This window comes from Lissotriton helveticus, chromosome 1_1 (genome assembly GCF_964261635.1).
Source record: "Lissotriton helveticus chromosome 1_1, aLisHel1.1, whole genome shotgun sequence".
NCBI classification, from domain to species: Eukaryota; Metazoa; Chordata; class Amphibia; order Caudata; family Salamandridae; genus Lissotriton; species Lissotriton helveticus.
Genome location: NC_136057.1, coordinates 478576968 through 478603571, shown reverse-complemented (window position 1 = coordinate 478603571; position 26604 = coordinate 478576968). Strand labels below are relative to the sequence as shown.

Sequence of the window (26604 nt, the reverse complement as noted above, 5' to 3'; positions counted from 1 at the left end):
GGCAGACAAATGGGTCAGAACCAGGATCAGGCCTAAGAACCAGGGTGGTGACCAAAAGAAAGAGACTACCAAGCCTCAAGAGAAGGGTGGGGATAAAAGTAAGGAAAAGACTTCCCCAGGGCCCCAAAACTCCAAAGATGGGGGTGGGTCCCAAGACACTTCTTCAACCCAGAAAAAGCCGTATTGTCATGTCTGTAAACAGGTTGGGCATTACAAAACAGACAGCTGTTGTCCCAAGAATGGAAATAAAGAGAATATACCTCCAAAGCCAGCTCCAACACCTCCTGTTACTGTCAGCAGTAATCCCCCAGGAAGTGGGAGCACACCCAGGAATCTGGGTGGGTTTACTTTTGGAGGACAGGTGGATTCTGGCCTAACCAGGTCCCCTACCTCAGATACTCTTGTCTATGAGACTGGCATGGGGTTTGCCAATTTCACTACCTGCCCAAACACTTTGAGCAAGTATAGACAAGAACCCCTCATCAATGGCTTGAAAGTTGAGACCTTTAGAGACACAGGGGCTAGCATCACCATGGTGGCTGAATGTCTAGTCCCCTCAAGGCAACTTTTACCTGATGCCAGATATCAGGTGACAAACATTGATGGAGTTCAGAAAAATCATCCCATGGCAGTGGTAAATCTCAGCTGGGGAGGAGTCACTGGCCCAAAGAGAGTGGCAGTGTCCCCAAACTTGCCTGAAGATTGTCTACTGGGGAATGATTTAGAAATCTCAGCCTGGGCTGAGGTTGAACAACAAACCCATTCTAGAATGGTAAATCTCCATGGAAAGGTTAGTGGGGCTGTGATAGCTACAGCCCCAAACCAAGATGTCCTTCCTGAAAAGGTTGGTAGGGCTGAGCAAACCTCAGCCCCATCTTTAGCTAACTTCCCTCCTGAAAAGATTAGCAGGGCTGTGATGGTAACAGCCCATACCCAAACTGAGTCTCCTCCTGAAAAGGTTGGTGGGGCTGTGATGGCCACAGCCCAAACTCAAACTGATACATGTGTTGTGAAGCCTGAAAAGATGGATCACTCCACACAAACAGAGAGCATTGAGGGGGAAGAGAAATCTCCCTCCCACCAGACTTTAGGCAAGGATCAGCCTCCTCAGGGAACTGATCTTACCCCTGATGAAGGAACTCTCCCAGAGGTTGTTAGGCCTGGCCTGACAGAGCCTCTGATGACAGTGGACCCTTCTCAGGTGGGACCCAGTCTGGAGCAGGTATCCTGCCCCTCTCTACCTTGCCTTACTCAGCCCAGGGCTGCAGAGGACAAGAAGGACAGTGAGCCCCAAAGGGCCCCCTGTCAAAAAAAGCACCCCCATCAACAGATTAGGGGCACCAAAACTAGTAGCCCTACCTTGAAAGTAGTTAGGGACCTCCCACAGATGGATTCTGTTGGGCACAGCCAAACCTGGGACCCCAAGGCCCCAAACCTGACCTGTCCCTCCAGTAAGCCAACAAGAAGGACCCAGCCTCCAGCTTTAGGTAGCCAGAGGTTGACCCTGAGAGCACAGTGCAACTCAGTCAAAGAAAGAAAGGCACACATGGTGGAGAGTGATTGGAGGAAGCTGAGTCCTACAGAGGGATCTCACTTCAGTACTCCATCCCAACACCAGCCTTTAACTTTGCAAAGACACACCACAGGTAGAGATTCCCTATGGTGGAGACCCTCAGATACCCTTAGGGTGAGGGATTGCTTAGTGGACCATGAGACAGGGGGTAACCAAGCCAGAGCTGGTACTTCCTTATATGGCCACTTAGGCAATATAGGCTTACCTGGTCAAGGATAGCCTTATCTCCTTTCGTTTGGGGGGGGGGGGTTATGTAGGAAGGTGGATATCTGACTATGGTTACCCCCAAACGTTTTGCCTGGTGTTTAGCTGGTTTTTGACATAGTTGGCCTGGGATCCTGCTATTCAGGGCCCCAGGCTAATTGCTCTCTCCTTAAAATGGACTCCATGTACCTTAGGTACATACACAATTGGAATTGGTTCACCTTATTGGCCCCTGTAACAGTGTACCCAGGTACCCAGGGCATAGGTGCTTCCAAGGCCTACCAGGGGCTGCAGCATGTATTGTGCCACCCCTGGCCTGGCCTCCACATTTGACACAACTGGCTGATCACTCAGCTGGGGTAAGTCGGTGTAACCACCCCTTACTTAGGTGTAGTATGCCTATACGTAACCTAAAATGGACACATATGTTCCTATCAGCCACTCCTATGGAAGGCCTCATCAATCCTGGAGGCAGAGTGCTTGGAAATATGTGAGATGGTGCTCTGGCATGAGCTGAGCCTGTCTGCAGCTTTCGGAACCATGTCCTTTAGCTGTTTCATGATATTGCCATACCATATACTCTTAAGTGCATTATGAACCTCACGGTTAAATGCTATCTTGGGTTTGGCTTTATCAAAACATGTCGAGTAAGGTGTCATACGAATTGGAATACTACCCCCTCGCCAGTTCTGGCGACGGGGTAGCATTCCACCCTTCTAGAGGGACACGACATGTACCTAGCCTGAACCCCGGTTAAAGTTAAACAGAGCCTTAGCATCCCAAAATGGATGCTGCCACCACAGACACAAGTCTGACCTCCTGCTGCTGGGAGTCCTTCCAGCGAGGGCAGCTTGGACAAAGGGTTTCCTGCCTGGGGAGGTGCTAGCACCACTCCAGACAGGATTTTGTGTATTGGGTAGGACAGGGCTGAATAGAATCAGACATGCCTGGGGCACACAAGGTGTCCCTGTGCATAGGCCAGTTCAAACCGGTGCTGGGGCTTTCCAGCCCCAGTCCTGGCGCGAAACTGGACAAAGGAAAGGGGGTGTAACCACCCCCCTTCCTGGTTCCACCCAGAGGAGGGACCTAGTAGGTGATCCGGCCCCCCAGATTCGAATAAGAGTGGGAGCTGTGTCCTGAGACTTCAGATCATCCTGAATCAACTTGAAATACAGAAGAAGACTGGACTTCGACATTCTGCTGCACAGAAGACGGAAGAGAATCTCCCTTGTGGCCAAGGAGTGACCACCCTGTGAACACAGGCACCAACCAGCAACTCGACGTCTGCTTTGCCGCCGCCTCCCGCCGGAGCCCGAGCCCAGAGCCTGACAAGACCCAGACTCCCAGACTTCTCACCACCCGATCCACAGTCCCTGCAAAGAAGGGACCCGTGGAGGCACCGAGAGACGTGGGACCGGACCTCTTGAAAGACCCCCGAGAAGCTGACTGCGCAGCATCAGAGGCACCCTCGACGCTGTGCTTTAGGGTTTGAGAAGCCCCAACCTCGAGCAGCCCTTGCACCGAAGATCAGCCCCCCAGCATCTCCACGATCTGCGTGGGGCCCTTTTGCATTGTGCCACTCGACGCGCCATCCCGTCCACTTGCCACGTGGCTAGCGGCCATCTTGGCGACGAAACTTTCAACTTACACTGCGGGTCTGGTTGCTCCAGACTTGCCCTCGCTCCTGTAAAAAGGAGCCCCTGCTCTGACCTTGCTGGTCCGAGTAACAAGCCTTTTTCGATTCCTGCGTGGCTTGCACTAGCCAAGGCCTGTTTGCTCCAATCAAGTTGCCGACACCGCCAACAGCGAGAAGCCTGCGTGTGACAGCTAGTGACCGACTCCTGGATGTCTTCGACCCCTCGTGTCCACGTGGCTGCAGAGAGAAGCTACTCGACATCACCTGCTTGCACCCGACATCGCCTGGTTCCACTCTGGTTCCACGGTAGTCACTGGCTAGTGACTTTGAACATTGTCCCCTCTGCTTTCAGGTCTTCACCTCTTCAGATCCACCCTTGGATCCACCGGAACTCTTCACATCGAGTCGCCTGCAGCATCTTCATCTCCAAGCCCCATTGACCTGCGTGACGAAACCCGACACTACTTCGACCCTATGCACCCGCTTCCTGTGGGTGAGGTAACTCAGCTCCGCCGGTGTTCCCACACTGGTACACACCTCTAGTGTCTGTGTCTAAAGTTTCGTCCTTCTAGGTCACTCGGAAGGTTCCTTTTTAACTAACTTTGTAACTTTTACGCACCATTGACATTGCATTGGTAAAGCGTGCACTTTCCGCACTGCACCCGAGTCCCGCGGGCCTTTCCCGACTTCTTCACTGCTAGTCCCGAACAGCTCCAGCGATTCCCCAGGCCCTAGGCCTCTTAACTTTCCCCATAGTGGTTCTTATACCACTATTTTAGTATATGGTTTAGGTGGCCCCTAGGGCTCATCCATAATTGTGCAACTTTTGTGTATTTAAACTGTGTTTTGTTTTAACGCATTTGCTTCTGTGCTCATAAAGAGTATCAGGGTTATTTGTAGAAATAAATCTATATATATTTTCAATATATATCTGTGTGGTGTCCTTTCATTTGGTATTCAAGGGATTGTGTATGGTAAAACAGCTTGCTTCACATGCCTTTACAGAGTTTAACCTAAGACTGCTTAGTCCATGCTACCCCTAGGATAGCTTGTCTATAAGGTTGACTTTACAACCTGCACCATAAGGGTTGCTTGGCATGGTACAAGGTGATCACTAGAACTAGTGAGCATCATATACCAGGCCAACTTCTCACACAAGACTCATGAGGTTTGGCAGAATCAATTAGCAAAGAAGAGGTGCTATTTCGGGTAAGCAACGAATGCCAACACAGAGATGGGAGTTTACACTGACCTGAAGAGAGAAAGGTATATTCTGTCTTTTTGGACTTAGTTTCAGACATTCTTGAGGCACCCAGGCTTCAATGTTATTGGGATTTAATGTCAGACAGCCTGGAGGCACTGAGGCTCCAATGTTTGACACATACTCCTGCAGTTGAATGATATTAGCTTAACATGACACATTAAAATATAATTGAGTGTTGTCAACATAGTGATGAATGGAGATCCTGCGTTCTGCTGCCCCCAAGTCTCCAGGAGGCTCTAAATAAAAATAGAATTCTGTTAAAATGACAGAATCCATCCTAGGGGCAATCCTCTTAGTATTGGAAAGGGGGCTGGACATGAAGGTGCCACGAACAGTAGATGCCAGGGATGTGAACTCTATGCCAAGGATGCCCTGCCCATCGTATGTTGGTCATTTCATGTAGGTCCACGAATGCCACAATATAACAGAATGACATCAGGGGCCAGGTTAGCCCCTACAACTCTATTAGAGGGATGGTCATAATATGTAAGTGATGGACACTGTATGTCAGAAATACCATGCCTACCATTTTGCACAGATGGTTTTTAGGAGCCAGAGATAATTGCACTATATAAGGGCTGGCCACCACATGTCACAATATTATCTTTTTTTAAATATAATTTTGCAGTTTCTAAGCACTCAAATAGCAATCACATGTTTTATGTAGCATTTATTGCTACAGTTATACAGGTTTGCAGCACTGCAAGTGGTAAGTTCTTGTATTACCAATTTTTAATAGTTCACAGCGTTTGCAAACTTCTAGGTCACATTCATGTGTCAACAGCAAGCACTTAATACAGTTAACTAACATTAATGTGACAAGGATGGCCATAAGGTGCCAGAATGAGTTCCCATCACCTTTTGACACAGATGATTAACATATGCTAGGCATTCTTAACATAGATCTGCTTTGTCCACTGTATGTGACAAATGGCCTTTCCATCAAATGCTAGGGATGGCTGCCCCATGCCATATGTAAACACCATGATTACGATATGCCTTGGCACCTTTCTCTGTCAAGACTTTAAGATCTATATTGGGATGTGAAAATGGCCCACTGACTCCCCATTATCAGTGTGTAAGATACCTATAGAACATCATTTCTCACTACAGGTTATAGGGGAAACGGGAAAGAGGTAAGGTAAGAATAAGAGACACACAGGTTCTTGTCAGTGACCTCTAGACCAATACCCTGTTACCAGACTAGCTGCCATCTCAATAAATTGGGAAGCTACATGAAACAAATTGTATATCAGTAATATACAAAAAGTATATCAAGCTTGTAAATGTTCATATCAAGTCTTACTCATCATCCCATATAAGTAACTGAGGCCACATATATTTCCCAGTGGAAGTCAGGAATGATGAGCAACTAGTTAGCTGATTGCAGAAAATATGCCTCAAGACAAGATAGACAACAGTCCAAGAAGGAGGTAGGACAGTGAAAGTCAGGTGGATGGAAACCCATGAACAAAACAAATGTGCAAGTGAAGAGAAAATGCTGCTTGCGAACTTGAGTCAGCAAGCATAGAAGAACCCACCAATGATGCTCTTTGCCAACTGTGGACTGACACGAGAAGTCTATTTAAGTACTGCTCTACCTACATTGACCTGGAAGCAGAACACCAGTTCACCCATCACCATCTTGTAAACAGGTAAATGTTTTTTGAGAGCAGTGATCAACCCTGACTCTGACATTGCAATCGAAATGACGGCGATAGCAACTGCCCCCTAACTGCTGTGATTCCTTCACACTGCTGTCAGTCTGGTACTTGATGGAGTTGTTGAACCTTCTGAGCCAGATTTTTTGTAAATGCCACAAGGCTCAGTAAGTGCTTGACTGTCAACTTAAACATGGCACACACCCACAAATATGCATACATACAAACAAACACAGATGCAAACCTATATGCTGGGCTACACATAAATACACACATACATTTTCACACCTGGTTGTCTGATGAAATATCAGCAGCAAAAATATTGGTGACAAAAATATAGCCAAAGATATCGAGAACACAGATGTCAACTTTATATACTTTGTATGTGAAGTCAAAAATGTTGATAATAAAAATATAAAATACCACTTTATCAGCAAAAATTGGTAAGTATATTGAGTACTATTATACACTACAGTAACTTTAAAACATATAAATGTTACAAAAATATAATATTTAAAAAAATTACTTATAAAAATATATATTTAAACTGCTTAACGACTTTGAAGGGGTCAAACATATTATTTCCACTCCAACATCAACAAAAGTAGTGAAAGTGTTGACATTTGGAGGAGATTTTATATTACCACTTCGATCTAAGCAAAAGTAGGGAAAGTGTGTGACTTTGGAGGAGTTATATTTACTATTCCCTCTCCAGTTGAAGCAGCAGTAGGGAAGGCACTGAATGTTAGAGTATCTAGATTTGCTATTCTCACTCTGATGTGATCAATAGTAAGGAAAGTGTTGTAATGTATAGGGGTCAAATTTAACATTCCCACTCCAATTGAAGTAATAGTAGGGAAATTGCTGGATTTCTGAGGGTCAGATTTACTATTCAAGCTGCAACATTTTGTTTTAAAACACATTTGTATTAGTTTTTCAATGATAAACAAAAAATACCATGCAGCACAAACATACATTCAAAGGCACTGTATAATCAGAGAGCACGGAAGCCCACAGTCAAATGAAATCAACCCTCTATTGGGGACATTAGGAAAAATGTAGCAGCAGTAGAGAGGGAGGGGAGCCTACTTCTATATCGCCTCTCCAAGAGTGGTGTAAGAGGGTACCAAACTATGGCAACTTGGAGTGGGGGGGATCAGAATGGACCTGATTTAATGATCCTCACTAGCTGTATGTTAGGGTCCGCTACATTATCGAAGGGAGTCGAGGGGACCTCTCAGGAGGCCAGAGGGCAGGAACCCAGAGTATCGGAGCTAGGTCAGGGGGGCCCTCCTCCTCCATACGTTGGCAAGCGGTAGGAGCAGTCATAAGGGAAGGTAAGCAACCTTCTTCATGGGGAGGAGGTCGAGGGTTCCTCCCTATCCGTTTCAAAGAAGTCTCACTCCAAAAAAAGGAACAATAGTGGACTTTGAAGGGGTCAGATTTACTGTTCCAACTCCAAACTGAGCAATAGTAGGGAAGTTTCCAAAATAACAGGGGTCAAACTTACTATCGCCTTTCAACTGGAAGCAAGAGTAGGGAAAGTGTTGGAATTTGGAGTGGTCTCATCTACTACTCCCACATATATTATTTTAATAAAACTTTTAAATGTAGACCAATAATGTCCATATTTAAAAGAATAATTTCAAAACCACAATGTGTTCCAGTGTCGAAAGACGCAAACTTGCACTTGAAGACTGAGTATCAATAAGGTTTTAATGGCGACGTGTTTCCTTCAGACTGATCCCCTTTCATGGCAATATATCACCTTTAAAAAGCCTCTAACAAACAGTGAAAAGGAAATAGAAAAAATACTATTGCCTTTGTTGAACCAATAGATTTACAATAGCAGACAACAATGTTAGACAAAATAATGTAAACATTATCTGGAATTAATCCACACACATGTGATGTTGTAAAAGGAATTATGTGAAAAGGCATAAAACATCTGACTATAATCATTTAATGCTGATTTCAAACTTGTCCGTTCAGGCATGATGCAATTTTATCTCACCAGCCTCAAAGACACTGGCAAAATGACGGGTGCCTGGCATTAAGAAGTTTTGTTGCACAGCCAGAATTTGAAAACGCTTACAAAAACCAGTTGACCTCCGTAGGCGGCCGTTCCAAACTGAACAATTGCTCGATATTGTAGCAACATTGTGCATGACATGAGGCTCCTTTGTGGGCCTATGCCAAAGCACAATATGGGCCTATACTTGCATATTATGAAATTCTGGCCAAGTGGCCTAATGATCATAAACATCAGTAATCATTAAACACAATTACATCACATGGAATTTCTTGCATAGTGGATCTCTTCTCTTAGAAAACAACATGTTTTTGCTGCTGGCTGACTCAGAGTTGTACGTGGTAATGAGTCTCACTTGATGAGGGTACCTTTCTGTTGTACATTTCTTAACAAGGTGGGCTTCCCTAGATAGATTGCTAGCATTTTCACTTGCTGCTCTGGGAACCATGTAAGAATACACTCTAGCCTTGAATCTCCTCACCATTTTCCCTTTCTCGTTTTGGTAAGTTGTCTGTGAACTGCAATTACGCTTGTTTTTTAGTATTCCCCAAATGGGATACTTGTTAAGAAACGTACAACAGAAATGGGCGCCCTCAGTTGGGGCTGATAGGTGGTTTACTAAGAGAAGAGATCCACTCTGCAAGTAAGTCCATGTGATGCTGTAATTGCGTTTAATGTTTACTGATTTTTCATAATATACAAGCATTTGCTTTGACATAGGCCCACAAAGGGGCTTTATGTTTTGCACAATGTTGCTAAATATATTACAAAAATAAAAAATTAATATGAAATAAATTAATATAAAAAAATCACAATGACATGTATTAATAATATATATAAATTTAATTACTTCACTTTATTAATTAACTAAACTTCTCAACCAATTAAAAAGTTAAAAACCAACAAATAATGATATTATAAGAATCAATTACTTTGTATAATTATCAATCAAAAATTAAATTACATAAAATGTAATTTTACATAAAAACAATAATTTAACTTTAAAAAAATCTTCCATCAATTATTCCCTACATTTCTAACACCTCACTACTACATTAACAATTCGAATTCAATAAAAAATAATCTCATATAAAAACTTACAAACTATATTAAAATAAATGAATTGCTATGATTACAATACTGATAACTTACAATACTAAAATAGCTAGTATTTGCCAAACTATCTAAAAAACAATATTTTATAGAACTATAATAAATAAAATAATATAATATACAACTATATTTATAATAAAACGATATTTAATAACTAGAATTCTTAAAAATATATTTGTGAACCACAATATTTATATATCATATTTTGGTAGAATATCACAAGCCTACAAACTTGCTGAGAAGTGTGCATATATAAATATACTAGTATGCCCCACTACCTGTCCTTTTATTTAATCAACCGCCATTACAAAAACAAAACTCCCAATAGTCTAGCCACACTGTCAGGAGAACAACACCATTCCCTCAAGCTTTTTTCTTTAGTGATATGGTGGGAATTGCAAAGGCCTCCAGAGGAACTTAGTTTAGTGCTTTGCATCATCTTCTGGATGAGCAGGAACTCAACCCTAGTAGGAGCAGACTGACGGAAGTCATGCATAGACTGGCTGAGATGGGGTCTTAAAACTAGCCTGTTTTTTATTCAAAAGAGCAGAATGTAGGAATTTGGAATCTGAGCCAATTGCACGATTATTGTCGAGCCTCAGCCAAGGGCAGCTCTGTAGAATATGGGCTGGGTACAAACATGTTTGCTAGTATCTGACATTTGTATGTAGCACCCTCTGGATCTTATGAATGAGGTGTGCCATCTTAGAAGGCCTCCACATACACATGTGTACTTAATTGAAGTCCCCAATCGTATTTGTCAGGACGTAAGTTATAGGATTGAATTAGCCCGAATGTAAATGATGGACTCATTAGAACAGTGGTTATTTCAGAAACAAAGTTAATAGAACAGTTAGAATAAGTGGATTCACCCTGGATACCAACATCACCCTGGATTAACAGATTGTCAAAAAGACAAAGATGACCTGGAACCTGCTGTCTCTTCTAAAAAAAAGTGACATTGTGTCTTCCAAAAAGAGACTTCAGAACTGCTGTTTAAGGCCTTGCATCTAGATAGTGGTAATGCATTGCTCCATGGCCTCCCAAACTCCACACTTGTGCCCCTCAAGGGCATCCTACATGCAGCAGCATTCCTCATCCAGGGCCTTAAGAAATATGTTAACATCACTCCCTCTTGATGGACTTCCATTGATTCCCCTTGCTAGACCACATCATCTTCAAAATGAGCTGCATAATTTACAAAACTATCACCAACAGTACCCCTGCTTATCTTGCAGATCAGCTCACAATCTCTAGTGGTACTCGGCCAACTCGCCGCCAGGACATCCTTAGACTGCAGACTAAGAAATGTAAAAGATAAAAAATGCAGTGAACTCTTTCTGTCTATGCATCCAGAGTTTGGAACAACATGACCATCTCCATAAGGACCACCCTAACGCTGCTCCATTTTTGGAAAGAGGTGAAGATGCACATCTTTAAAAAACCTTACACAAAAATACATTAAAAGTTCACAAACTAGCTATCTCTTCCTACTTTAAATTAAATTGTCTATTTGTAATCAAGAGTACTGGATATTTAAATGTGATAGTTTTTATACATGAAGTAGTCTCAGTCACTGTCAATTAGTCAGGCCGCTTCCCAGTCCATTATTTTTTGCCCACTGAAATGGCATGGTATGCAAATAAGGATGAGAGTTGGATGCAGCCTGAGTAATTATCTGTAACGGAGAGTAATTCAAGCATTTCATCCATCACTTTCTTATATACTTCAATGTGGTGCCTTAAGTGACACAGGTATGGCCAGATGTGGGATCTGTGCACACTCTGCCATTGAAACCAAGCCATACCTGGCTGATGAGCCCGAATAAGGGGGAAACCAGTTCTAGGTTGCTTGAGTTGTGGTTCAGGGAGGACCTGACCTATCGGTGTGGAGTGTGATTGATTTGCATATGGCCTGAGGTGGCATGGTGTGCAAAATAAGGATGGAGTAGGATGTGGCCAGTGTCATTGCCAGTGGCTGATATTAATTCAAGTATTCCATCTATCACTTTTTTGACATTATGTTATTGTTTGAACCCATACAGTGCTCTGCTGACATTAACTAGGTCCTCGCTATAGAAAGATATGTCACTTACCACACATGCAAATCACAAAGGCTCTGGCTGAGCACTCTCACAAACGGTTTGACATAGGGCCTTATTACGAGTTTGGCGGTACATGGACCCATGGTCTGACCTCCCAAGCTCTGCGGTCTGTATGCTGTATCACGAGTTGGAAGTATTGCCTTTGCAAAGACCGCGGCTGGACCACCAGCACAGTGAGCACCCTGCCGACCACCCGGGCAGCGGTCTGGGGAAGGCAGCCTCCATAGGGTGGTACAGAGGAGCAACACAGCCTTCAGTATTACAAGTTACCTTTCCCACGAGCCGACTGCGGTCGTCAGACCACCGTCTGAGGGTTGGCAGAAACGAAGGATTTCAGGTGCATAATCACCCCTTCCCTGCTCTTCACAGGAGATTTTGATATGGATCCCTTTCTTCAGGTCTCCCCTACACAGCAGCATCTTCACCCCGAGGAATAAGACCCTGTCTGCGGTGATGCACAGATAAGTACTCTTTATACCATATACCCATGGCCGGGACTGCCCACATAAGGGTCGGACTGCGGCAGTGGGTAGGTGGTATTTTCCATATGTATCATGCATATGTGTACATTTGACACGTGCAATTAAAATGTACACACATGCATAAATAGATATGGGAATACATTCACCACTGCTACAAGACTGCTGCAGCCATACGACAGCCACCACAATCAACTTGTAATACGGAAGTCATAACACCACTACCACTGTGGTCTTCTCGCAGCCGAGGTCTTTCGGCAGTCAGACCGCGAAACTCATAATCAGGCCCAGGGACTTTCGTGACTCCAGACAAGTGGGGCTAGGGTAGGGAGGCAGGAAATTCCAAGCACCTCTGAGGGTGGAAACGTCCAGAACCTTCAAAGTGGGCACCAGGTAGAAATAATTGATCCTCAGACCCAACTCTTCAGTACACCTCTGGACCTGTGGAAAACTTAGGACAGCTGTGTTGCTCTGTGAGAAGGACTGCTACTGTGAACTTGCAGTTGAAGCCAGGCCCACAAGAGTGACTCCAAGGGCTAGTTGGCTTGCCTCCCGATTAGAGCCATAGCGACAGAGAAGGCTCCAACTACCTTGAACCCAGGACCTGGACTCTGCTTTGCTTCCTACCCTCCAAGTGGTGCCACACCAGTCCAGTACCCTTTGAAGTGGACCTGAAGGTGCTCTGCCAGCCAACCTGTGGTCCTGTGAGTAGAACCAACAGTCTGTGTTGCATTGCCTCGCAGTCACTTCAGAACCACCGCAGCATGACACATCCCAGATGCCATACCTCTCATTGCAGCCCACAGTCTCCTCTGATCCACTGTTGCACAACGCATCCTCATCTCAGGCCTTCGCATCGCAAGCCCTTCGTCGACGGCAACCGCAACTACAACACAGACTTCATCGCAGCCCCGCAGCTGCTTCAAAACCACCAGTGCGCAAAATATCTTGGATGCAGGAATTCACATCATGAGTCCCTCGTCAATGGCATTCTCGATGATGGCACAGGACTTCGAATCAGAACAACCACTGGCAATGCATCCATCACATAGGATCTTGCAATGCTCCACAAGCCAGGATTTAAAGTACTCTGTTCAGCGGGCCTAATTGGTCCCTGTATCCAGCCTGCACTCCATTTCTGTCAGTTTGCACTTTTTACTTTGTCCAGGTCCGCTGCACCTAGATAACCACAGTTGGCAGTATGTGCTTCAAGGCACTCTTTCCACTTAAATCTTTAAAATTGCATATCTTTGGTTCTACTGATTGTATTTTTGTCATTTTGGCCTCGAATAATTAATCAAATGTTATTTTTCTAAATTGTTGTGGGATTTTTCTTGTGTTACCACTTTATCACTGTTTGGAGTGCTGCATAAATACTTTACACATTGCCTCCAAGTTAACCCTGAGTGCTTTTGTGCCAAGCTACCTGAGGGTTAAGCACAGGTAAATTTGGGATTGCTTGTGTGTCACCCAGACAAGGATTGTGGTTGCTGTTTGGCTTCGTTTCATTCCCTCGACCAGTAACCCAATTTCCAAGACTGTACAACAACAGAATGTTGTGGCTGGCTGCATGGGGGAGGGCTGCATTGGGACAGTTGTTATCATTAGCTTTCAGAAGCTTTCATTTCTCGTGTAAAATGTTTTAACTGTGTCAAATGTTATCTTTGTATTTCAAACCCACACATTTCAGGGTGAGAGATGTTTTCCTATGCTTAGCAGCTATTACCAAATGGTGGGTTTGTTGCAGTTACCCGAGTGCTCTATGCGTATGTAATAGTTGTTTTTGCCATGTATGATATTGTTTGTAGTCATCCAGAACAGGAAATCAAGTATTGCCAGCTATGTTGTTGAGCATGAGGAAGACCAATAGTATATTCCCTGCCTTCGCTGACTTCATCGCTTTTAAATGTATGCTCTGATGCAGTGACAAGAATAACTGTTTGAGTAACTCAATATCCTACTCTATAGTGCATTGCATTTAGGCCTGCCTTTTGTATTCTTTATCCTATTTGCCAAGGTATGTTAGGGTAGCATCTCTTCAGGAGGTATCTGTAGCCACCAGCTACTCGCAGGGTTCATGACTTTTGGAGTATTGAGAAGAGGTTTTTTGCAGTGTTAGGTATGTTAGAGACTCATCTAGTAGGACACACAGTTCCAGTGTCTTGGTCTTTGCACACTTGCAGACTTTAATAGTGGCCAGGATAGGGTCATCATGCCATGAACCCAAGACATTTTTCTAGAATGCAGAAAAGCATAGTTTATCACGACGTAACTTTTAGGTGTTAACGCACGTGTAGATCAGACATATACAATTTGTGTGGCTTCTTGATGGCTATGTGCATACAATGTATGGCATCTATGGAGATTGGCTACCATAGAAGACTCTGTGCATCTGGTCTTTGCTTTGGTGTGTTTGGTGAGGTGACCTTTGGTCTGAGTTGAATTACGGAATGGTATACTGCTTTGCAGAAAGTTGGTTATGAGATTCTTTGTCTATGGTGACTCTGTATAGGCCCAGTGGAAGAGTATTATTGTGCACATAGGAAAATTGCCTTGATGATGATGATGTGAGACGTGTTCTTGAGTGCGACCTGAGCCCTGGTTAGTGGTAGAATCACAGTGATAGTGCCCTGTTTGAGTCTGAATCTCTGTATGCATTTCCAGTAGGTGTAGTCCCAGAGTGTTGTCTTTTTCGTATGCTTGACATTGTTATCACATGCAAGTGCTTGACACATGCAAGTGATTACATATACGAGAACTCCTGAATAGGTGAACCTGTTGTAGCTTTCCAGGAGAATCACAACATCTTTTTGAGACTCTTAAAAATGTGCAGATGTACTCTGTTGTACCTGCTGCTCAGCCAGTGTTAGTGTGGTGTGGAATGTGGGTGTAGATGATGTCACAGATTGTTGGATGAGTGAGGCTGGCAGTTGGAGAATAGGCTGAGCTGCTCTGTACCTTTTATCTGGAACCATCTACTTGAATAAATACTACCGTACGTTTACCTGGAACTGGATCTTCGTTTCATTACAACATTTTTGCGACTTTATTGGAAAGAACCTGCGTTTGCTACCTTAATGCCCTGGTACTATGAAGCGTAAAGTAACTGGAAACTGAAGAAGCTCCTCTTGAAACTATGTTTGGCGTGTACGGCAAGCTGGCATCCCTGAGCCCCTCCAGTGACCACATGACCGGTCGGCCCCAACACGGGCATGCCAGCTCCCACTGAACTTTCGCTCTTCCTGGCTGCTGTAACCCCGGAAGAGGTGTCCATGTTGATTTACCTTGGGTGAGTGTCTCCATCGAGAGGAGTTCCCCAGAGGTGCAATGAAGAGGAGTTCTCCACAGGAGCAACAAGTGTGAGGTTTCTCTCCAGTCTGTGTCACGATCAGTGTAGAAGAAGAGTAGTTCCCCTTTGTCTGTGTGGGGAAGAGCATCTGGGGAGGTGCAGCTTTAAGAAGTGTCCATGAGGAGCAAAAAGTCCCCAGTGTCCTTGGTGAACAGGACACTGGGGACTTGTTGCTCCTCATGGAAAATCTGCTGCCTATCCTTTAATGCTTTAAATGGCAGAGGCCCTCAATATTTACAAAAGAAATTGAACAAATACATCCCTGGACGGCTGTTAAGATCCGGCTCTGCGAGGTTGCTCCACATACCTCGCATCCGTCTCAAACGCACCGGAGGGATGGCGTTCTCCTATCTTGCCCCCAAGTACTGGAACAGTCTACCTAAACCTCTGAGGGATACTCCGTTGTACGCAACCTTCAGGAAACAACTAAAAGCTTTTCTGTCCTAAAATTCCACCTCAGCTCAGGTGCCGTTATCAGTGCTGTTTCTCTAGGCAGCGCCGAGATGCCCCAGGGTGATTTGAGCACTATATAAGAGCAGATAACATAACATAACAGACCTATGCGTGGGAGAAGCCCCTGTGTCTGTCTTCGTGAGATGAGGCGGTGCCTTTTTTCCCTGTCAATAAGAGGAGCAATGTTGTGTCAGGGCTCTTGTATCCGCCGGAGAGCACAACTTCAGAAATGCTACTGGGAAGAGGTGTCCCCAGCATGCGCGACCAGAAGGGCTGCAAGGAAGAGGAGTCCCACAGCCCGTGTGTGGAAGAGTGATACGAGAGGTGCTTTAAGGAGGAGGCGATTTTCTCCCGCCTACGTCTTTTGCTGAACTTGATGTGTGACTTAAAGTGCGGTGAGTGGCGCTCCTGAGGTAATTTCTTTGTTTTAGCAAACTTTCTACCGCTGCACCAACAAAAAACGGTTGGATACCGTTGGCTTACCTGCTTTTAACCTCCATCCCCAGTGGTGCCAGCGCGAGCCCTGTCATCTTCTCGTGCAGTGTCCGGCAGCTTTCATGCTGTGTTGCACAGTCGTGCCTAGAGCCACCCAGCACTACATAGTTCTGTGTGCCGCAATTTTGTTTGCAGTAACGTTGAAACCTGCAAGTGTCAGTTACCTCTCCTCAGTGTCTGTAGCAATCCTTTTTGGCCTGCATGTTCGTGTGCCCCTGCATGGTGTTCTCGAAGCTACATCCTTGTTCCACCTAGAGCTCTGGGCATTAAACATGTGGAAGATTAGTTTATCAATCAGCATGTAGTTCTGTTGCTTCACTGTATGTACTGATTTTTATTACACTGCAAGGCGCATTGATGAACTATTGAAGTATCAAGTCCAAAGTGTGTTCCATCCGCTTCCGCACAAAGGTTGTCACCCTGTAAACTCTCACACCTCTCTGTCGTGTCGCCAAGTTTCTGGAATTCATATTTGTATCTCTAGGGGGGAATATTTAATTTTGATTTCTGTAAACTACGGAACAACTTCTTAAAATAGTGTTGTTAACTTTATTGAAGGGTGTCATTCACTATCAAAACGTTATTTCATTTTAACTAATTGTGTGAGTGGGCAGTCTTTTAGGCATAATGCCTCTCAGTGTTGCCTCTTGTGTGTGGGAGGTTTCATCTTCTGTTGTTTTGGTGTTTCTGTTGTCATTTTTGTTACTTCTACACCCTGGGTTACCACCTTGGCGTGGTTGTGGGGGTTGTTTAATCCCTCCCTGTTGGGGTATGCATGTGAGAAGGTTGTTAGGGGTAAGTCACACTGTTGGTGGTGTGTGTGAGTTGACTTGTGGGTTTAGTTCACTCTGGTTTACCACCTGAGTATGTGCTTGTGTGTTGACTTTCACTCTTGAAGTCACTCTTGTTTTTCCCCATGCCAATGTGTGTCTCTCACTGTTGGGGGTGTGTGTACGAGAAGGCTCTTAGGTTCCAAGCCTCTCTAGCCTATCACTATTTTTGTGGTTGTGGGTTGACATAGTTTTGCCACCTTTGTGGGCAGTGTTTTTGGGTTGATCCCCTTGTTGTTGCCGTAGGAGTCTGTGTACCTCTCGCTGTTGGTGTGTGTGTGTGAGAAGGCTCCTTGTTGTAGAGCCTCTCTCGTCTACCACTATTTTTGTGGTTGTGGGTTGACATAGGTTTGTCAGCCTTGTGGGCGTCATGTTGGAGTCGACTTGTTTTTGAGTCACTCGTCTCTACCACCTTTGTTTGGTCGGTAGGTGAATTTTGCTTCACCTTTAGCTTTGGCGTTGTTGCTGAGGTTTTTCTGTGTGCTTGTCCTCTCTTACCTCCCTCCCTTTAAGCTAGGGAATTTGTCTTTGTTTGAGCATGTGCTTGCTGTGGTGTGTTTTCTTCTGCACCATTGTGCTTTGTTCTCCTTTGTGTTCACGTTCATTTTCGGCCTGGCCAGCTGGTATGTTTGTGGCACAAGGGGTTGGTTGGTTGTGCATTGTTTGCAGGTTTGTTTGGTTTTGTGTTGTAAGGTGGGAGTTTTGTGTGTTTTGTGTGGAAAGGGAGTGGATGTGAGTAGTGGTTGACTTTCTGCTTAAAGGTTGTCTTTCTGCCTAAAGATTAATTTTCCCTGTCGAGTTTAGTTTCATCATCGTGAGTACATGGGTGGGCATTGCCGTTTTTCATTATTGCATTGCCTTATGTTTACATTCATGCAAATTGCCATTTTATCCTGTGCTTTCCTGCATTTTGATGTTAACTTGCAAACCCATTGTGCTGCATTTTCCTTGCTTTTTATCCTATCTGGTTTGTCCTTTACAATCTTCAGGTTGTTGCAATGGATCCTTTTAGATTTCTGTGCATGTTATTTTTACCATTGTGTGTTTTTTTCCTTGGACCATTGCATTTGTGTTTTTGTTCACTATGAGGAAGGGAGAAGTGTTGTACCTGCTGCTCAGCCACAGTGAGTGTGGTGTGGAATGTTGGTGTGGATGATATCACGGAATGTTGGATGAGTGAGGCTGGCAGTTGGACAATGGGCTGAACAGCAGGAAGGCTGCTCCTGGTGGGGCTCTCTGTACCTTTAATCTGGAACCATCTACTTGAATAAATACTACCTTAAGTTTACCTGGAACTGGATCTTTGTTTCATTACAACATACTTCAAACCTAGGCATAAACCTGATTGTCGATTTACATTTTTTTTAATCAGACCCATTGAGACCAGCTGTGAATAGGTACCCTAGGCTATAAAGATGTGTGACTGCAAGCGCCGATGTCCTTTCAAGTGACCATTGTCATAACTGTGGTTGAACTGGTCGAAATTTGGACGTATGCGAGGAGCCATGTGGTAGGGCCAATGCAAGTTTATATTTTTGGTTGGCTGATGATTTGAGACATTTCGATGAAGGCACTCGCCATTGACTGGATGCACTTACCTGTGCGGAGGTGAACACATAGATCTTTGAACCCTCAATAGGGCAGTCTCCAAAGACTGTCAGTGAATTGCACTGTGAGGTAGTCAGAATGTAACCATGTGACCTTAAAAGCAGAGTGCAATAATTAATGTTTTCCTTGGCAACGACTTGGTGCTACTCTGTGAGTTTTCCAATTGGTAGCCCTATCTTGTGAGTCTTGTTAAGAGCAGTTTGTTCTCCATTTGCCATGGATGCTGGTAATATTCTTCAAGCTAAGCACATACTTTTGTGTCCCTTGCTACATAAGTCTTCAGCAGTCATACCAGGATGTGTCCATTGATTTACTTTTACCTGGATGTATAAGTCCCTGCCCTTCTTGTGTTGGTGGGGTCATGGGTAACTTCTGAGACCGACTAGAGAGGCTGCAGGCAGTATATCTTACAACTGTGAGTTAGCTCATAAACGGAAGTGAGCTGCACAGGACTACTCAGGCCCCTCATTAACTGGATCTCTGTCAGACCACCCTCTTGATGGGGATACCCATTTTGTGAGCTGTAACTCTCCCTTTGGTGTGGCCAGATGAAGAAACCTTTTCTTCGTGTGTGATTGAATTATAGGACTGTGGTAGCTAGACTTCCTACCTGAGCATCAGCACAGAGGAACCTCTTGTTACCAAGGCATCCTGCAGATTTTGAGTGCCAGCAGCAATTCGTGACATCAGCCATCAAGTGACTGACATCTCCTTATATGGTAAACTGGCATTCCCTGCCCTGCCACAGCCATGTGTCCTTTCTGCAGACAATCTGGATACCTCAAGGTAAAAGAGGTCACAGCTCTGCTCTTTCAAAATCTGTATCAGTGTGCAGCACCCTCAAAAGCGTCGTTGGCCTCTCAAGGACTCTCAGAAGAGGGGATGTCAGAGGAATATGTGACAGCCACGTGCGTGGCTGTGTTTAACATCTCTGGGTGTAAGGAAATATTAAGCTTAACGCCTTAGATATTTAATTGTTGTTAACTGTGCAGAAGGCTCTACTTACGCATGTCTTTTTTGTGCGTTTGTGCTACACAGGTAGCATACCTGAAATCTTCAATTGACTCCTCGCGTGCCAAATTCAGCATTTCACCCTTCTCCTAAACCTGCACTCCTTGCACGTGCAGGAGATTTTTTTGGACTCTGCAGATCGGTGAATTGTTTATGTGCGGACCATACACAATGCCATCAAAATTAATTAACAGTGGTTGAACAAAGTGAAAAAACGTTTTACGTGTGTTTGTTAACGAGTAAATCATTTAATTTCAGCTGGCTTTAAGTACTGTAAATCGAAAAGAACGTAGACGATTCCCCGAGTCAGCAACTGCTATTAGATTAGAAGTTATTAAAACCCGTCTTCACCCCCCTTGCATGATTCCAGTTAGTTTTACATCTTACCCGACTGTCATAAAAGTCAGAAACACATATTTTCAAACAATGCACACGGTTTCTTCATATTGTTGAAGATAACAAAAAGTTCAGACGTTATTTGCAGCGGAAGGTACTGTTCTATATGTCACTGTCACTGGATTTCTTTTGTGTGGCAAACACATTCATGCCTCACATTGTATTGTTTTCCATCATCTGTCGCCTAATATTTTACATAATTAAGCTATTTGATAGCGAAGCCAAAAGGATGCAATGATTGCTGCAATAGGTGTTTTAAATGTCGAATTCAGTCTTTTGTGGGGAGGAAAACTCCTCACACAGTCTTTGAAGGTTTCATGTGAACGGAAGTGGCTTGCTTTTCTGCATGATTTCGTTCAGTGGCTCTGTCTTTTTGTGTTTGTTTTGCTGTGTTTAGACAGTGGGCGGGCGAGGCATTAATATTCTTTGCTTTCCGTTCCTGTAGGTTGTCTACAGGTTAAAAGAAAAAATTCAGTTTTCGCTCAGACAGTATAAGGAGAAAAATCAAGAGATCCACTTGTCGCCCATCCCTGTGCACACCGCGCACTTCGAGGGGAAGCGCGCGTGCAGTATGGTCCAACCAGAGCGTATTCCTAAGTCTGTGAATGTCAACGTGGATCCTCTGTGCCAAGACTCTCGCGAGATCAAGCCTCCTCTGTCTACCTGCCCCTCCCCTTTCAAGATGAAGTCAGTGGGCCTTCAAGAAAGGTAAGACCCTAGTGGCTCCTGATCTGCGCTAGGGGCTCTGCTTCAGACCTGCCATACTGCTTTTTAATAAGTATATTTTAGGCTGTGACAAAGAAACTGAAGAAGATGAAAGAAATGTGGTCTCAACCTACTATATAAATAGTTTTTTCTATATCAGGGTAATCAAAAATCGGTCCTGGAGGGCCAGATCCATGCCAGATTTTTAGCATATGCCCATTTAGATAAATGTAGTTATCTTAAAAATCTGCCTTGGATCCAGCCCTCCAGGACCGACTTTGTAGAACCCTGTTCCATTAGTAGGCATGCAACATGTCCACTATATGTTATGACACAGACATGCAGTATTTATAAACAATTAGGCAGTTCTATAATCAAGCCCTATAGAGAAGGCTCTACCGTTCACCGTTGAGAGAGACACAATTTATGTTTTAAGAAAATGCCCTGAAGTCTCCTACAAAAGTTAAATTTGAGGGAAAATTTAGTATATTCAGTAATTCACAATGTCCAATCTAGTATTCAAATATTTTCTTCTACAGAGCCCTAGAGTAGTCCCAAGTGCAATACATTCACTTGTAAAAGTAACTAACCAAATTAAGCAGTGAATCCAAATTCTTGGCAAATCGTTCCGTAACACATCATTCTGTTTTAGATTGTCATCATTTTTGCCATGTGATTCTGGGACTGTCCTCCGCTTCCCCCGGCTATGCCTCTACCTAATATCTTAGTTGTTGTTTGAAGTTTTCAACTTCTCTGGCTGGTGTTCTGGTAACAGTAGATTATCGTATCAGTACTTTTAATACATATTTGTCTAGTGTGATGCTGCCCACCTATTCAATAATGCTGAAAGTGGCTCAACAATGCAGATCGCTCAGAATGCTGGAAGTCAAAACATGTGTTTATTTAGACCACAGTCTTATAACCTTTTCTTTTTTATGGTGTAAATGTTTTAAATGAATGAAAATCATTACATAAAATTATATCACCATACCAAGTTAAAACCATACCTACAATCGTAACAGATAGCATTAAAATTCCACCGAATGTGCACAACAGTAAAATACTCAGACATTTGCTAAAAATGTGTTCACAGACATCGCTCAGAACGCTGGTTTCTAACTACTGTATTTTTCCTGCGTTTATCAGGGTATGCAGCTGTTTAATCAGCGCAGGCAAGAGAGGGAGAGTAATAGTCTGAAACAAGTAGAGGATTTGGGGGGAGGACCCTCATTTTGACGACCGCTAAGCGCCCCAACCAGGAGAAATGTTTACTATACCATTTCTGGAAGTCTTGTCTCAGGCAGTGATCCTTTTAGCGTAGGTCAGGGTTACCACTTGCTAAGCTATTTCATTAGAGTGTTCCCCAGTTAAGTCAAGAATCACTAGACCTTGGGATGGAAATGAGCTTGTCAGTGCCTGCATTTGGTCTGGCTTGGGATGTTGTAACAGCACCTCTGATTTGCTAAGGTTAATCCTAAAATTAGAAATAGACTGAAAACTGAAGTTCTACCATGAACATGTGGCACAGAGATCAAGGAATCAGTGATGGCTTGATGTCATCAGCGAACATTGTAAGTTTAAACCTGCGGAAGGAGGCCCCCACTGTCTTCCAGATCTGCTTAATTACATTGACAAATGGTTCGAGTATAAGGGCAAATATCGGGGATAGAGCAGTCACCCCATCTAGTGACGTGTTCTATGTTGATTGAGATGGACAAGGTGGCATTGACTTGAATCCTGGCTATGGGGTAAAGATAGCTCACCATAATTCAGTTCAGAAGATGGAGGCCAAGACCAATGTGCTGTAGGACTCCTTGCATTAACGTCCAATCGGCCCTGTCAACATTATTTTCAGCATCAACAGATATGAGTAGGACGTTGTGTTTCCGTTGGGCGTTCTCGATTATGTGCAGCAGCTTTTTTATGTTATTGCCCCACTGGTGACCAGAAATGAATCCTGCTTGGTCAATATCTATTATTGGAGATAGCTGCCCAAACAGTGTGCTAAGATACCTGTAAAGAGTTTTATATCAATGTTTAAAAGGGAGAGGGGGCTATACTATGAGGACAGAGGCCTGAGCCTTTAGTTGCACTGCAAGAAGTTTCCCTGCTTTATTGGCTGAGGAATCATTGCACTGTTATGTTCGGAGGAGGGAGTATTTCGCCAGCATGCAGGAGCCAACGTCCATAATGTCTATCTGAAGGTCCTGTCAATAGCCTTTGATATCCAATCCGATTGTGAAGACCTCTTCCTTGATGTTCCGCAGAAACTACTGTAGAAAGTCTTCCATGATTGAGAGGCTCTGAGGAGTGCGTAGTCTATCACTGGGCATATCTGTTGTTGGCTGGGCATTTTGTGGTTTGTTTATCTTCGTTTTGGGTGCCAACACCTCCTTAATGGTGGCATCTCTGTGGAATCTGCTGGCAGGTATGATTGGGTTGGAATTGTTTAGCATAAATCACTGCTTCCTGGTCGACCAATATCAGAGATCGACCCACTGAGTAATCTCTTTTCGTCACTGGTGGGATGGCATGTGGGTGGAGTGCTCATGGAGCCCCAAGAGGTTTTTCCAACAGAAACAGGACCTGCGGGGTGTGTGGTGAGCAACCCTAAGGTTGCTGTGGGGCACCAGATCTTCCCGTTTGGCAGTTGTGAAAGAACAGCTGGCAGTCCTCTAGTCTGTGAGGACCACTCCAACTATTGGTCGCTTAGAATCCGCAGTCGATAAGTGGCTGTGAATATTTTGGGGATAGAGAGGAGCGGTTGAAAAGTGAATCTACTCCATTCCAATGCGGGTCACAGCCCACACACTGGGCTTAGATTTTGAACAATTAAGAAGAGTGCTGTAACAAGAATGTGTTCTGTTCGTACACCTGGTAGGAAATAGAAATTATAATATTTTTTACCTAAAGAGAGTTGCAAATGAAAAAGTGTAGAATTTAAATAATTCGGCCTGACATCATCTTTCTCAAGAAACTAGAATTCCCACATCTAGTAAGACTGAAATGAAGCAGTTGCCCATACAGGTGGGATAGTGAGCCAGGCAGGCAATTATGGAGTACAAATGACCCAGGTTATACCTTAAGTCCTAAGATTGCAGGTTGATTCTGTATGGTATGGATTCTCTAGTCAACCAATCAAATATCTGGCCCCCAGAAGAGAATTCTCTGAAAATAACTGCACCTCTCCAATGCTAGGTAGTCATTATAATGCAGTGCTAAAGCTGAATATCCGAATGTGGAGCAAGGAGTTCGGAATATTAAGTCATTGGAGTGATGTAAAGTCAAAAGTCATTTATGCTGAGGGGTTCCATGGAACATGAAATGAGAGGTTGATTGTGCTTCATTGTGGGGTACAGAAGGTGTGCTAGAACGTGGCTAGTTCTGTTGAAATCTTGAAAGAGTAAAGCCAAATGTGAAAAGCCAGATGGCCAGAGCATAGCCCCGACTTCTTCCACTGACTAAACATGAAGAGTTGTATGTGCTGCTGAGAAGCAGCGTGGCAAGAACAGAGTTCAGATTCAAGTATGTAGACCTGTTTAAGTCTGCCGTTGGCCAAGACCTTTTGATTTTACTAATATAATATACTTACTTAAAGGGACTTTCAGCCATCTCTCTCTTCATCCATTGGTCTATTGTTGAGCCATTCACATTTTACTTCTGCCCACTACAGCATACAGCATGAGACAATGGGTCAGCCTACTACAGCCACTGGGTAACTTCACGTTGAGTGACTATCTCACAATGAGCATATCTACACACTAGGTACTTCTCCACAATGCCATTGTTTTGTAATGTTTTTATTTGATAATTACTTTAGTGTTGCCTTGCTGTTTAGAGCCTACGGTGAAAGCTGGACAATTTAGAGCCGATGTGACGATAGGCCACATTCCATGCTTCATCAGTTCATGCCTCCTGCCAATGCTGTTGTAAATTCCTTTTGGAGTGTACTTTGTGTATCTGACTGCTGATATTTCACAGCATAACAGGTTGTGCCCTTTTGAAACTGTATTAAGATGTCCTCTTTTTACTACGCATGTAGTACATAAACTGAAAGCTTCAATATTACACCTGTGAATTCCTAAATAATCACTTCTTCGGAACATGTTTACTCTGGATTCAATATCACCAATGGTTCTTTAATAAATTTTGCCCAGGAAGAAAACCGTCTTTTAACATGTTTAATTTAGAGCATTGATAAAAATTGTCTTTATTTATTTGCTACTTTTCTTCCTTTCCTTCTTTCTTTCCTTCTTCCTTCCTTGTTTGTTTATTTCTCTCTTCTCTTCTTTTCAGGTTGATTCTTTTTTATTTAATTCTTTCCATCTTTCTTTCCTTCTTTTTCCTTCTTGCTTTCCTGTGTTCCTTTCTTCTTTCCTTCTTTCTCAATTTCTTTCCCTCTTTTCTTTCATTCTTTCTTCTTTTCTTCTTCTTGATTTCTTTCCTTCTTTCTAGCTTTCTTCCCGTTTTTCTTTCCTTCATTCTTTCTTTCTTTTCTTCATTTTGTCAGTCTTTCTATCCTTTCATTCTTCGTTCATTCTCTTCTTTCTTTCCTTTATTTTTTCTTTCTTTCCTTCCTTCCTTCCTTCTTTTTTCCCTTCCTTCTTTCATTCTGTCCTTCTTTCATTCCTTCTTTCTTGCTGTTTTACCATTTTTCCTTCCCTTCTCTATACTTTCTTTATTCTTTTATTTACTTATTTCTCTCCGTCTTTCTATCCTTCTTACATTCTTTTTACCTTCCTTTCTACCTTCTTTCCTTCTTTCTCAAAGGCAAGAAGCTGGCAGCCAATAACAAATCAATTGGCTTTTTTGAGATTTGGGTTAACCAAGACTTTTTGATTTTACTAAAATTTTGTGAATGACATAGTTATTTTTAGGGGTTTTCAGCCATACTTCATATATTAGTCCGCTGTAGTGTCTTTTGCATTTTTATCCAAACCACTCAAGCATGCATAAAGAGACAGTGTGTTAGCCCATTTCAGCCATAGGATGACTTCACTATGAGTTACGGCAACCTGCCCTTTCCCATGGAGCACATCCACACACAAAGTAGCCCCGTTCAGAAACAGGGTATACCATGGTAACCTGTCATGTTTTTGAGATTAAAACATTTGTCTTTAGTCAATAGTTTTTTTGGGATTGCCAAACACCTATCCGCTGCCCATACAATAAAGTTCTACAAAAACCATGAAAAAACAAGTATTGCCAAAAAGCTGACAGACAACACAAGTCCTATTAGCTTTGACTCTGCTTGTTCTAACGTTGCAGGCTCTATAAATGACACATTGTCTACTGTTACAGTTCTAGACATAAAACTCATCTGACATTTTCACAAGTGCTTGCAAAGTAGATGTACCATAAACCTTTTGCATAAAATTCCAAACATTAAGGGGTCGGTTCGGGAAAAACTGCTCCGAATAGCCGTACTGAGCGTTTTTCCCATACGACTCGTACCCTGCAACGTCCCCCATATGTACGACGAAGTACGATTCGTACCAGGAGCTGGACTCCGTACAGAGACCGTACAAATCAAATCCCCGTACGAATCTCCCTCGGAACTCGCTGTATGCGACATCCGTACGGTTCGCGGCTGGTTTTTCCAACCCAGCAAGTACGATTCGCGTCGGGTACGCACAGTACAACGCTTTTTCTATGGGAGCTGAAAATGTCCGGAGAAGCAGAGTTCGCCTC

At 43.6% G+C, this 26604-nt stretch overlaps 1 protein-coding gene across 3 annotated transcripts in view; it reads left to right on the top strand.

Annotated features, from left to right (window-relative positions):
* Positions 1-26604, top strand: part of PTPRR (protein tyrosine phosphatase receptor type R) — a 962385-nt gene that overhangs the window by 496837 nt on the left and 438944 nt on the right. For all 3 annotated transcript variants that reach the window (XM_078673920.1, XM_078673919.1, XM_078673921.1), the window contains one exon: positions 20654-20916. In XM_078673920.1, coding sequence (XP_078530046.1) covers positions 20654-20916 — 263 coding nt within the window. The remainder of the gene's footprint in view (positions 1-20653; positions 20917-26604) is intronic.